Source organism: Euprymna scolopes, chromosome 7 (genome assembly GCF_053919585.1).
Source record: "Euprymna scolopes isolate OS-2025 chromosome 7, ASM5391958v1, whole genome shotgun sequence".
Taxonomy (NCBI): domain Eukaryota; kingdom Metazoa; phylum Mollusca; class Cephalopoda; order Sepiida; family Sepiolidae; genus Euprymna; species Euprymna scolopes.
In genome coordinates this window covers 23,672,895-23,686,033 of record NC_136488.1, presented here as the reverse complement: position 1 = coordinate 23,686,033, position 13,139 = coordinate 23,672,895, and the positions used below count along the sequence as shown (strand labels likewise).

The 13,139-nt window shown below is 32.2% G+C and overlaps 1 protein-coding gene across 1 annotated transcript in view; it reads right to left on the bottom strand.

The window, feature by feature from the left end:
• Window positions 1-5,995: 5,995 nt before the first annotated feature.
• LOC145279643 (nuclear pore complex protein Nup133-like) overlaps window positions 5,996-13,139 on the bottom strand; it is a 116,258-nt gene continuing 109,114 nt past the window's right edge. The window contains exons 32-33 of the mRNA XM_080130872.1: window positions 12,697-12,779; window positions 5,996-6,175 (exon numbers count right to left, since the gene is read on the bottom strand). Of these exons, the coding sequence (XP_079986998.1) occupies window positions 6,042-6,175; window positions 12,697-12,779 (217 nt within the window). The 3' untranslated portion in view covers window positions 5,996-6,041. The remainder of the gene's footprint in view (window positions 6,176-12,696; window positions 12,780-13,139) is intronic.

Genomic DNA, 13,139 nt, shown 5'->3' with positions numbered 1-13,139 from the left:
CTGTTGAGAGTGTGTGTGTGTATTCTATATATAAAAAATACAGATCAAAAAGGTTTTATCTTGACACTTCATTACAGTAGACACAATTATCAAAAGCATAATCTTATCCTATACATGAATATATTTCATTGTTATAAAGTTCTATCGATGTCGAGCCATTTGTGTGTACAAGATCTGTTTTGGTTTGGCTCTATTTAAGAACTGGATTTTTTTAATGTTCTTGATAAGTAACGTACATTCAAATTTAAATCAATATTTATCTCACTGGATAGTGCTCAATACATAATATATATTTGCTCTACTGATAATTTATTTGCCTTACATCGACAATACCAACATTTTAATCTATTGATTTCTTCAGAATCAAATGCCGAAAGCAGCATTTGGCTTTACAGAAACCAATATGTCGACACATTATCAGTGTAAGCCAAGTAATCTATTTATGATAGGAACTTTTTAGATGAAATAGACTTTGACAAATAATGTCTAGGGAATCACATACTAAGTAACTCCTCCCCTATTTTTCAGATTTGACCTTAAGATCACTGAAAACACAGCCTCCAATGTCCTCTTTCCTTTCCTGTTGAGAAACTTTGATCAAAGGAATCGACCCCCCCCCCCTCCCACCTCTTTTCTTTTTTTCAATACTGAATTCGTTCTAAGGACTTCTTGTATCAGGAATTTTTAATTTTATTTTTGCGATTCAATTTTTCGTGTTATTCAAAGTTTTATTTTAATTTTAGTTTCACCTCTAGTTGCTTTATGCACCATATCAGATATTTGAACATCAGCCCCCAAGTAATATACCAAACATATCAGCTTTGCACAGATCATGCCAAAGGAGTTGCCTCACATGTAGCTTCAATAGTTTGCACCATTTCAATTGATCAACATACTTTGTGAAACACATTTGAAAAAAATCTCAATTCTTTTCATAGTTTTAAGATGTTGAGGTGAGATTGCTAATCTTATGATAATTGTTTGCACAAAAGCATGTTTTTTTTTTCCTTTTTAAATTTTGTGTGGTGAATTAAAATTTCCAAACATTTCCTATATATATATATATATATATAATGACCCCAAAAAAAACAAAAGCTAACTGGAGGCCATCTAAAACATATGCTGTAGAACGGAGAAAAAAATCGCCAAAGACCCTAGTGTTTTGATGTAATGTTTTGAATATAATAAACTAGTTATGACCAAAGTTTCATTTCATTCGGACAAAACACTCAGAAACGGGGCCTAATTAGAGTTGGGGCCCGGTTTGTTTTGGTCACACTGTGTGTGTGTGTGTGTATATATATATATATAAAAATTGATATAGAAGCTCTTGGAAGCATTTTAAGAATTTAAAAACATTGAATAAACAAGTGAAACTGTTTTTAGACCATGTTAAAAATGCAAAATATTTTATTAAAAGAAGGAAGAAAAATCCTATTAATAAAATATTTTGCATTTTTAACAAGTTCTAAAACTAATTTTATCTGTTTATTCTATGTTTTTATCTGTTTATTCTATGTTTTTATATGTATTTCACATATCCTGGTTTTGCTATAATACATATATCCATGATGCAGTGTTTATTTCATACAATGTTAAAGAAAGCATATTATAGAAAAAACATGATAAAAAACATTTTACCCTGTCAAAGCTTTAATGTGAATCCAGTATCTATAACTTTGCCATAAATACTGATTGATGTAGATTATTACAGAAACATTTATGCTTATATAGGTGATCAGTGAAACTGGATGTCCTATCTGAGATTAGCACTCCATTTATTTTTGTCTGGATTTTGTCATAAATTGTGTACAAATTTGATGCTTTCAGAATTGAAATTCTGTGCTTTCCATCCATCTTCATAAGACGTAGAAAAAACCCATATGTCTTTCTTATCAATTACAAATATGGCTGTTTTTTTAAATTCAAGTAAAATTCAGTTTTTTAACAACAGTTATAATTATGAGCTTTGATTCGTTATGTATTACTACTTCTGATTAAATGTATTTTTAGTTGTAAGTTATAAATTCTCTGAAAGTGATTTTAGCTCATTTCATAATATACAAATGAGAATAAAAGGCTATATATTCTTAACTAATATCTAGGTGTTGTCTGGGAAAATTAAGAAATCAACACCCTGCTTTCCCTCCTTGAACTAAATTGACCAGAGAGATTCTTTTCATCTAAAATGCTAAACAATTATTAAGGATCAAGAAAATGATTAAATAAAACTGAAAGCCATCATCATATAAGAAAAAAAAATTAATAGTTAATTAATAAGAGTTCATTTTGTAAACTAACATGCAGATTATTTAACCTTAAATTAGATAGACATGACAGTGTATTAGCTGTATTTGATTTTTTTTTAAACATACGGAATGGTTCCATCATGCAAATACAAAAAGAATGAAAGAAAACTTTATTCAATATTGTTTTTCAATAACTGCCTCCACATGCACTCCTCCCTGATGCTATAAATAAGAGTTAATATTTAGATGAGAGCTATTAAAAGTATATAGTTCATTGAATTTGAAAAGGTTGATCATTACTGCATTTTTGTCCAACTCTGCCACTTTCAGGCTTTCTCTAATTTCCATCTTAGTTATTCTCTACACATTAAAAACCTGTTTGTATGTAAACTCCAATTATGCTAAAAATCTTCTGTGAGTATCCTACCACACCTTCTTCAATTTTTGTTTTCCTTGACACTCATTTTTTATACAATTATCTTAAAAATGCAACTAATTATTATGCAAGACTATGATCATAAAATACACCAGCTCTTAGAAGATATGTTGAACTACTTCATGAACAAAATCACATAAAACTTAAATTATTTATAATAAATATTAAATTATTGATATTAACTTAAAAAGGAGATCTAATATTTGAGGATCAACAAAAACAAACTGTATTTGAAGCATTGTGAAAAACAAAAATGTCTGATAAAATTTTTTTTATTGTAAACAATTAAAATATTGCTTCTCTTCTCCATAACAACAGGTTCCTAATTTCTTTTTAAGATGACAGGCTAGTGCTAAATGAAGGAACTAAAGTTGAACATTTGTTGGGGGAGAAATTGTCGACCATTTTATTTATCAACATTGTACAGCCATTAAAATAATTTTTAAAAAATATTAAAAAAATTATATTGTATGTACCTGTTATGGAATTATGTTCTGATAAAAAAATTTCACTTAATTTAATCAAATAGTTTTTTTTTTTTTTTTTTTTTTTACAAAGAAAAATAAAATTTTTATGAGATCAATTGTCTCATAGCCATCTTGCCTATTTTGTGGCTGAGAAGGAGAGGGGCGCTAAGGGAGCACCGTTTAAAATTTGTCAAAATTTGATTAGGATTTTGAAACATGGGCAGAAACAATACCTAAATAAATATTTTAGTTTTTTTTTTTTCACTTATTTACAGAGTTTGTCCTTTTTAATCCCTTTTTCATTTAAAGGCATCCTCCCCTTGTCTGCGAAACAGGCAAGATGACTGCGACACAATCGATCTCATTAAAATTTGATTTTCCTCTGAAAAAAAACAAAACTTTTCCATACAAGTGAAAATATTACTTTTCTACAAAATTTATTTATTTAGAACAAAATTAGAATTGTAGTTAGATTGTTATCTCAAAACACTGACAGGTATTTTTTATAGTAACACTTATTTAAAAACAGTAAACGTTTTTCTGTTCGTTTGTCTTATTTGTATACAAAATCTCCTGAGAAATTCAGTATCCCCATTTCCTCTAGGACTCATTAAAGCAAAGAGAACATCTAATTGAATGCAGTTTTTGTTGTCTATTATGCTAAGAACATCTCCTGTCCCATAACAAAATAGGATTTGTTCTCTAGAGGATTTCATAGTTATTGGTTTAATCCTGCCATCAAATGCATATTTGGAAGATATCGAATTATTTATTTTTGGCAGTTGTTTTTTAATGATTGGAGGAATTTCTGGTGTTGATACACATTTTGAATATTTAATATTTCAGCTTATAAACTATCAGTCTTTTATAAAAACAAACTAAAAATCTACCTATATTCCTGCACATATTAGCCAGAAACTCTATGGGACAGAAATTAATTTGGTTAATACCAGCTGATCTTGTGGCATTAAGTGCATTTTTTTTTTTCTTTCTTTTTACCCTCCAGAGCTGCTACATTATTGAGAGTTTAATAATTTTTTGAAAAAAATCAACTTTTGGGCTGACAGAAATTATTAAACAAAAATAAAGCGGTTAAATTAACTGCTCTTTATTTATTTATTTTTTAAGGGAAGACATAAACCAACTAAAAACTTTATATTTAAAATTTTTTTAATTTTATTTATTCACACAAAATATATGTATATAATTTTATTATGTTCTGCATATTTTTACAATCCAAATCGCTAGAGTATTTCTTTTTCTACTTAATTTTATTTTCAGTGTTGATTTTATTTATGAAACTTTTGTTTCTCCAGAACATCGGTTTCTTTATTTTATTAAAATCTGCAAATAAATTGACTTTTGTTGTAATGTTTTGGGATGAGCAGTTATTATTTATTGCATTATTTCCTTTTGAAATGTCTGCATTCCTTATTGATTTTTTTTTTTTTTTTAAAGACTAAATCATGACATCAACTGTAATTACATATTGCGTACATTATTTCCTATATACTTAAATTTTTTTTTTTTTTTTTTTAATTTTCCAAATTTATGAACAACTCAGACACAATATGATCTAAGCAATCATATAGAGCATGCTTCATACTCATAAAGCATCGTAGAACGACATCAGATATGGTGTGATGCTAAATCTGTTGCTTGAAAAGTTTTTTTGGAAAAAAAAAAAAAAATTTTTTATGAAATTTTAACTTCTAATTTTTTCCAAATTTAATGCATGGTTAGCAACATTTCTTTAGCATAACTTTTGGAATGCTGTATACATTCTATGAAATATATATTACACACACACTTGTAAACTGACAGGATTAATCAGATTTTTTTAAGGGGATAAGGACATTTGTTGACAAACTATTAGTATTGTTATTTTTTTTCTAAAATTTTACCTGCCAAAATCTGTTTTATTTTTAAACTATCACAAAAAATATTACTTTGTTTTAAAACCAAAAATATAGAAGAAAATGTATTCCAAACTGATATTTAAAAACAAAATAAAAATGGATCCAGTTTTAAAAAGTGAGTATACTAAGATATGCACATTTCCACTTACAAAAAATGCCCGAGTGACTTTGACATTACCTAGTAAGTGTGCCTGAAGCGATTAGCAATAAACTAACCTTCCTCAGAGAGAATGGAAAGGTGGACCCCTAAAACTGAACAGAGCTGTATCTAAGCCCGACAGCAACAAAGTCATATGCTGGCTAGTACAAATGATACCTACTCCATGTTATTTCAATATTAACTTTAAAGACTAAAAAGAAAACTACATTTTTCTTAAATAACTTGAGTTACTCCAATCAAAATCTTAACCACACATCCAGAACAATTGTTACAATAATACACCAATCGTCATAAAACTTGAGTAGTTTTCAGTTTAATTAATTTTTTTTTAGTTATCTTATTTTAATAAAAACTGACAAAAGAAAAAGAAATTTTTGAAGCAGCTTTTTTTTTTTCTTTTTTTGTATGGAGGATGGTGGGGCATCTTACTGGATGTCAATCATTCATCTACTATTTCAGAGACTCAAATCTTTAAATATTCTAAATGCAATTGTTTGGATTTCTCTTGCACTGTTCACCGTGTGTATTTATTCGCCAGGTAGGTTTTTTTTTTTTTTTAATGAGCCAAGTAGCTCTTACGATTACTGGAATGATGGAGATTTTTCCCAAATTCCAGTTTCTTTTCATGTCACGCATAAATGTGTGTCAGAACGATGCAACAAGGTAGCAAAATCACAACATAATTCATTTCTTGTATAAAAAAAAAAAAAATTTCAAAATAATTTGGGGGAAAAAAAAAAAAAAAAAAATTCAATATGGAAAAATCCTTGTTGGAGATTATATTTATTGAAAAAGAAAAAAAAAGATTATTTACATTGTGTTGCCGATTTGTTCATAGATAGTTTCTATAAGGAAAGCGAAATTGTCATCTGTTTGCAAATGGCTCAGTTCTTCAGCAGAAAGGAGGCTGTTTTTATCAGGCAGGATTTCATTTAAATTAGCATCTGCAATCAAAAACCATGAAATTTATTTTCTTCATACGCCATGTGACACAAAGTGTATTTTCAGCACCTTCAATTATGCTTACAACTGAAAGGAATATTAGTATCTGGTATCACTTTAAAATCACTTTCTCAAATGTTAAAATAGAACCTGTATTTTCAAACTGACTTGGTTTCAGAATAATATTTTTCCTATAAAAACATTTACTTCTTACAAAAGCAATTTTATTGAGAGCAAGTCAATTTGAAAATACATCTTGTTTATCTTTGAAAGACAGGAGTAACGTGTACACACAGCACTCTAGAAAGAAAATGGTTGCCGAGTTCTTAGAGTGCATCCAACAAGTCTTGTAAATGATGTTTATGACAAATGATTTCACGCAGAGTGAAGAAATAATATTTTTGTCTGACAATTTTTAAATGATTCAATTGATCGCGAAGCATTGGTCAATTCTTGGAGGTGTGAAATCTCTAATTTACCATGTACACTGAACCGTTATTTGCAGTCAATTGATGGTTGGAAATGGAAATGTTTGTCATTAAAAAAAAATAAACTTAATAGTGCATTTTGTTAACTGAACATATGTAAGCCTCACCTTGGATTTTCCTGAAATTTGGCAAGTGCTGGCCAAGCTATATTAATACTTTTTTTTTTTTTAACATTTTATAATAAAAGTTCATTTTTTTTTTTTTTTTTTTTTTAGATTACCACAAAAATAAACCCTTTTTGTTCTTAAAACAAACTTGCAACAAAAAAAAAAAAAGAAAAATGCTTGAAAGTTTCTCTTGAAACACTAATTTCAAGATTTTTCATTTATTTCTCTGCTAAATGTTGTTTGTTACTGTTAGGAGGAATTAACCCTACCACCCACACTTCAAAAAAAAAAAATTTTTTTTAAACTACAGTAGATAGTTAGTTATTATTTTTTTGCTTAATTTGTAATGTTGCTATTTTCTATGTTGTAAGATTTGCTTGGCATAATCCAGCAGTTTACGTCAGGTTCTGGCCAAACTCAAGTGGATGTTTGCATGCTTACATATGTCCGGTTCATAAAATGCACTAGCACAAAAAAAGAAAAAAGAATTCTGAGCTAAGCAAACTTTTCTTACAATTATCTTTATAATTTATATATGTGGAGCAAGGATTTCTTTCAGTTTCTTTTTACATAGAACTCCAGCAGCCATTTTCTTTTTATATGAGATTGTGTCTACACATTACCCAATAAGGTTTTTGATTGACACCAGATATGGTGTAATGTTAAATCTGTTTCTTTCAACAAAATGGAGGTATATAAAAACATGCTCCTTTTTAGTAAAATAGCAAAATGATAATTACTTCATAATTAGTTCCTTTTGTGCAGCTTATCTTTTATGGCATTAACACATATGCAATATAAAGAAATTGCTCGCCCAAGTTGTTTGTAACATGGTCAACGACAGGAAAAGAGAAAGACACACTTTGATAAATTAATATAAAAGAGCTGATCAGATATTGAAGTGTACAGAAACCTTTTTGTTTATTTACAAGTTTGACAAAGTTAGTTTTCAACGAGTAAAGAAAAGTGGAACAGTTGGTCGTGTGATTACAAGAATTACAAATGGATGGAGTAAATTCAAACAACTTTTCTCATTACTAACCAGCAGAGTATTACCACTGTCAACTAACAGAAGAGTCTAGCTGTGTGGAAATGAAACCTAGCCAATGAAGGTTGGGGACATGAGTTGCATGAAGAGAAATCACATGCGACCGATATGTTAGATCTGTAACGTGATTCTTAAAAGACAGACTTATTTCTAATGAGCTCAGAGGAAGATTAAATCTGAATAATATAAAGAGATGTGGTATGGCAACATTGAAAGACTGGATTTAGAGTTCTTGGGTCAGTAGATATTTTTTTTTTTTTATTATTACTTTTTCACCCCAAACAAGGCGCATTGCCACTTTGGTGTAGGGGGGCTACTATCAGGGGCGCTATGTTGGGATTTGGGCAGCAAGATGTCGGTTGACGTTGCACTTGAACTTCTGCATGTCAGTACAGTTGGGGAAGCAGGAACTTGGAATGGAATTCCAGAGTCTAGCGGCTCTGGGGAAGAAACTACTGGAGTAGAAAGATCTTTTGCATCTAGGGATCTCTACTGTGTGGGGGTGGGATTTAGCTGCCTGTCGGGTTTGTCGAGGGTGTTTACATCGTGGGGGCACAAGTGTCTGCAGTTCGTCAGAGCATCCACCATTAAAGTACTTGTAGAACAGGCAGAGGGATGCAACGTTTCGTCGATGGGACAGAGGCTGAAGCTTAGATGCCAGTTCAGGGCCTATCAGATTGGCGACTCTTTTTTAAACCTTGTCTAGGAGCGAGAGACTAGTAGCAGATGCACCAGCACAAATGTGAGAACAATACTCCATACATGGGCGAATGGTGGCCTTGTAGAGGTACAGGATACTTTCAGGTGTCAGTAGTTTTCTAGCACGGCAGAGAGCCCACCTTTTTCGCAGTGGCCCTGGCAATGTTTTCAATATAATTGTTCCAACTCATGTTTCCTGTGAACGTTAGGCCAAGCAGTTTGAAAGATGTACTCTCGGACAGGGAGTCACTGGCCATTGCTACTGGTGGCAGAGAAGGTTTCTTGTAATTATTGAAGGAAACAAGTTTAGTCTTGGCAGCATTGAATGTGACCATCCATTTATGTCCCCATTCCACTACAGATTGGAGGTCATCCTCTAGTGTTTTTGCCATTTTTTTTTTTTTTTTTTTTTTTTTTTTTTTTTACACAGAGATCACCACTTATCAAGGCCCGGAAGCCACTCCGGGATAAGGGTTATTGCAAGTACATTACGTTAGTGTGGAGATTTGATAAAGTGTTTACTTAAGGGGGCAGTTCATTAGGAATTTGTTAACATTGGACTTGAACACATCCAAGTTGTAGTCCGGTGGGAAGCAGGCAGACGGAACAGAGTTCCACAGGCGTGTAGTTCTAAGAAAGAAGCTTTGTTCATGGAATCCACGTTTTGATTTAGGCACAGATAAAGGGTGGGGGAAATTTTTCACAGTGGATTCAGCTAGACGGGTGTTTTTCGTGAAAGATTGGCGAGGGGGAGACCAGAGATTGGAGTTTAGACGAGCACCTGCCATGGAAATAACGATAAAACAAGGATAGGCTCGCAACGTCTCTTCTGTGGGAGAGAGGTTGCAGGGTAGAGAAAAGGGCATCCCCACTAAGCCACAAAGTCTATTTTGTAGTCTGTCAAGGCAGGATAGGCTGTTTTTTGCAGCTCCTGCCCAGATATGGCAATAGTATTCCATCCTTGGACGTACTTGGCTTTTATATAGATAGAGAATTGCATCAGTAGTGAGACATCTTCTGGAGCGGTAGAAGAATCCCACCATCTTTCCAGCGACCTTGGCAACAGACTTGATGTACGTGTTCCATTTCAGATCAGGAGTAAAGGTCAAACCCAGAAGCTTGTCAAAACACAGGGCCTCACCCAGACGAGAGCCATTCATCACAATTGATGCCAGATGGGGATCAGAGCGTTGATGATGTAAGGATAGGAGTTTGGTTTTGGATGCATTAAAGGTAACCAGCCACATCTTCCCCCACTGAACCACGCGCTCGAGATCAGAGGAGAGAGAATCAGAGAGAACTTTGTCATTTACAGCCTTTGATGTGTTACCGTAGATGGTCGTGTCATCAGCATAGATGTCAATGAATGATTTAAGTTTGTGTTTAGGGAGGTCATTGATGTAGATCAGGAAGAGAGTTGGGCCTAGGATTGACCCCTGAGGGACTCCAGCATTTATATTGCAGGCCTCCGATTTTTGTCCATCTACCACTACTCTTATGAGCCTATCAGAGAGAAATGATTTAATGATTGAGAAAACATTTCCAGTTATACCGTAGCTGGAAATCTTGTGAAGTAGACCCTTATGCCATACCTTGTCGAAGGCCTTTGATATGTCAAGAGCAATTGCTTTTTTTAGATATGTGTTCATTTGTTTTCCTGTCATGCCTGTTATAGAGTGTGGTGTCATCAGCATATATACCCATCTCAGAGGCAGTTTTGTCGGGGAGGTCATTAATAAATATTAGGAACAATAGAGGTCCAAGGATAGACCCCGAGGCACTCCCGCATTTATATCCCACTGATTAGACATACGACTGTCGAGGACAACCTGGATTTTTCTCTTATCTAAGAAGGACCTAATTATGTTAAGTATTCTACCAGTGATACCGTATGATTTAATTTTCCTGAGGAAACCCTTGTGCCATACCCTGTCAAAAGCCTTAGATATATCTAGAGCTACCGCTCTGCCTTCCCCCGCTTTGTCCAGTGAATGATATATACGTTCAGAGATTACAGTGAGGATGTCAGCTGTGGAGCAGGCATGTCTAAATCCATATTGTTTGTCAGTCAGGTCTCAAATATTTTGGCGAAAAGTGGGAGGAGGCTAATGGGGCGATAATTTGATGGGTCAGTTCTTTCGCCAGAATTCTTGAATATTGGTACCACAGAAGCAGTTTTCCAACAGCCCGGAAAGCATGATTCATTAAGGCATTTGTTGTAGATTTTGGAGAGAACTGGGGCTACTTCGGCTGAGCACTTTTTAATAGCACAGCTGGGATGAGATCAGGTCTACATATAGCAGTTCTGTTCACAGAGGAAAGTCAAGAAAAATCGACTTAACAGTAAATGGGATAATGTCCTGGCCAGAGATAGGTTACTTGGAAAAATCAATTTTTAAAAGTCATCCAACACATGTCAGCATGTAAAAAATCAATGCTAAATCGAATATGTAAAAAAAAAAAAAAATGAAAATAGTTACATTAATTTTGATTTTTATTGCAGTTTCATATTTTTTTGTTAGTTATATTTTAATAACTAGCAAAAAAAAAACTGCAATAAAAAAATCAAAATTAGTGTAACTATTTTTAGAATGAAGAAAAAAATTTTTAAATTAAAAAAACAATTTTTTGTAATTTTTTTTTTCTCTTAATAGTAACTAGCAGGGCTACCCGGCGTTGCCTGGGCCATATAAGACAAGGGGAAGAAACGTAGTTGCATTTGAACACATCTAAAAAAAAAAATTGTGTACATTTTCAGCATTCTAAATTCACTAAACAAATATTCATAAAATCATTAAAAAGTTTTAATATAAATTTATGTCTTTGTTGCATGTGGACTTATTTTACCGTGCTAATTTTTTAATAGTATTTTAAAATTAAAATCAAGTTTTATGCAGAGTTAAAAAAAAAAGAAGTTATATCCATAAGTGCACAAAAGTGTGTACATTTTCAGCATCCGAGACTCACTTTCCAAGAAAATAAATTTTTTTTTAACCCTGTTTAATTGCAAAAGCTTACCAAAATAAATGTTTTTCAAAAATAAAGAAACGGCCGCCATAAAGTGAGCATGTGAATGCAAAAACTAATGGTTCTGAGACAACCCTCTAACCCATTCAGTCACAAGGTCATACATGGCGTTGCAAATTTATGTACTTAATGTATCCGAGAGGTGAATGGTTCACACATGCACAGATGTTAAAATCATTTAGAAAGAGACGATTTTACGTGACCCCTCCCCCCTCATCAGTTTCTGTTGTCGTTAAGGCAGAAAAAAAATCATTATTTTTTTGTTAATTTACATTATGCATCAGTCCAGATTAATTCTAATCTGATTTGGATTTCAAAAGTTTTAGCAAGATGTGCACACACGCGTGCGCATGCATATCTCTCTGATATAATAGACTAGCAGTTGGAGGAGGGGAGGGCGCATAGCGTTGCCCAGTCGTAAAATATGGTTAAATGATATTTTAATTCACAGTCAATTTAAAAAACAAAAAAAAAAAACTGGAACTTGGGTGCCATCAGCAAGAATCGAAACTGAAAGCAAAATTTAGTAGCAAAAAAATGGAGATAGACAAATGATAAGGATGAAAAACAAAAAAATGCAGCTGACCACTTTTCCAACGTGATTGTTCGGCAGTTTAAATAAATTTGTTAAATGCTGCCTCAGTCTAGAAAGATTTGTTTTACAGTTCGTGAATTTAAGAATTGTTAAAGGTAGGAGAAAAAAAAACTTAATGAAAAACAAAAGATATCGTAAAAACACAAAAATTTAATTATGTTATTAAAAGAAAGAAAAAGGAAAAATAGCATGTGGTGAGCGCGAGCTTGCAAAAATTAAGTTTGTAAGCGAATACGCTATTGATTGGACCAAGACACCACCGATGTTATCACGTGCAAATTTATCTTTTTAAAATGAAAGAATAAATCGACCTTTTGTGCACGTGCAATTAACAAACCGCATTGAAATCAAGATTTTTATCTGCCCCCCCCCTTCACACAAAACAATATTTCTACATAAATAATTGACGATTTTATCTAATTCTTCGATATTATGTGTCCAAGAGATCGCTCTTTCTAACACCAGGTTTGTGCTGGTTCAATGCAGATGACAAAAGTTTTTAGCGGACATACAAACACAGCTGAAATTTATATAATAGATAATTTAAAATTTTACTTACATTGGCTTTGAGCCAGCATGATTATTTTGTAGAACAGTTTGGAACTGTAGTCTTCAACTGGATCATCAAATCTCCGACTCCAACTAATAAAATGAAAAACATTATCACATCAAGAAAATATAAGCATTTCCGTCAGTAAAACAAAAATTTAGTGACAAGATGAAAAATGTATTTAAAAAAAAAAAAGTTCAGAAATTAAGAAAAAAAACTAATTTAAAGTATAGCAAATACAAACAGTATATCATTACAAAAACCAACTTGAAAAATATGTTTCATTTATAAAAAATAGAAAAAAATTTTATATTGCTAATTCTAAGAAGCAAAATCAGCTGGAAAACAAAAATGCGGATTTGGTTTTGTCGTTTTTATTATATGGCATATCAACCCTTTTCAGATTTTTCAAATGGTTTTTACACTTCAAATTTTTAATAGATATTATTTTG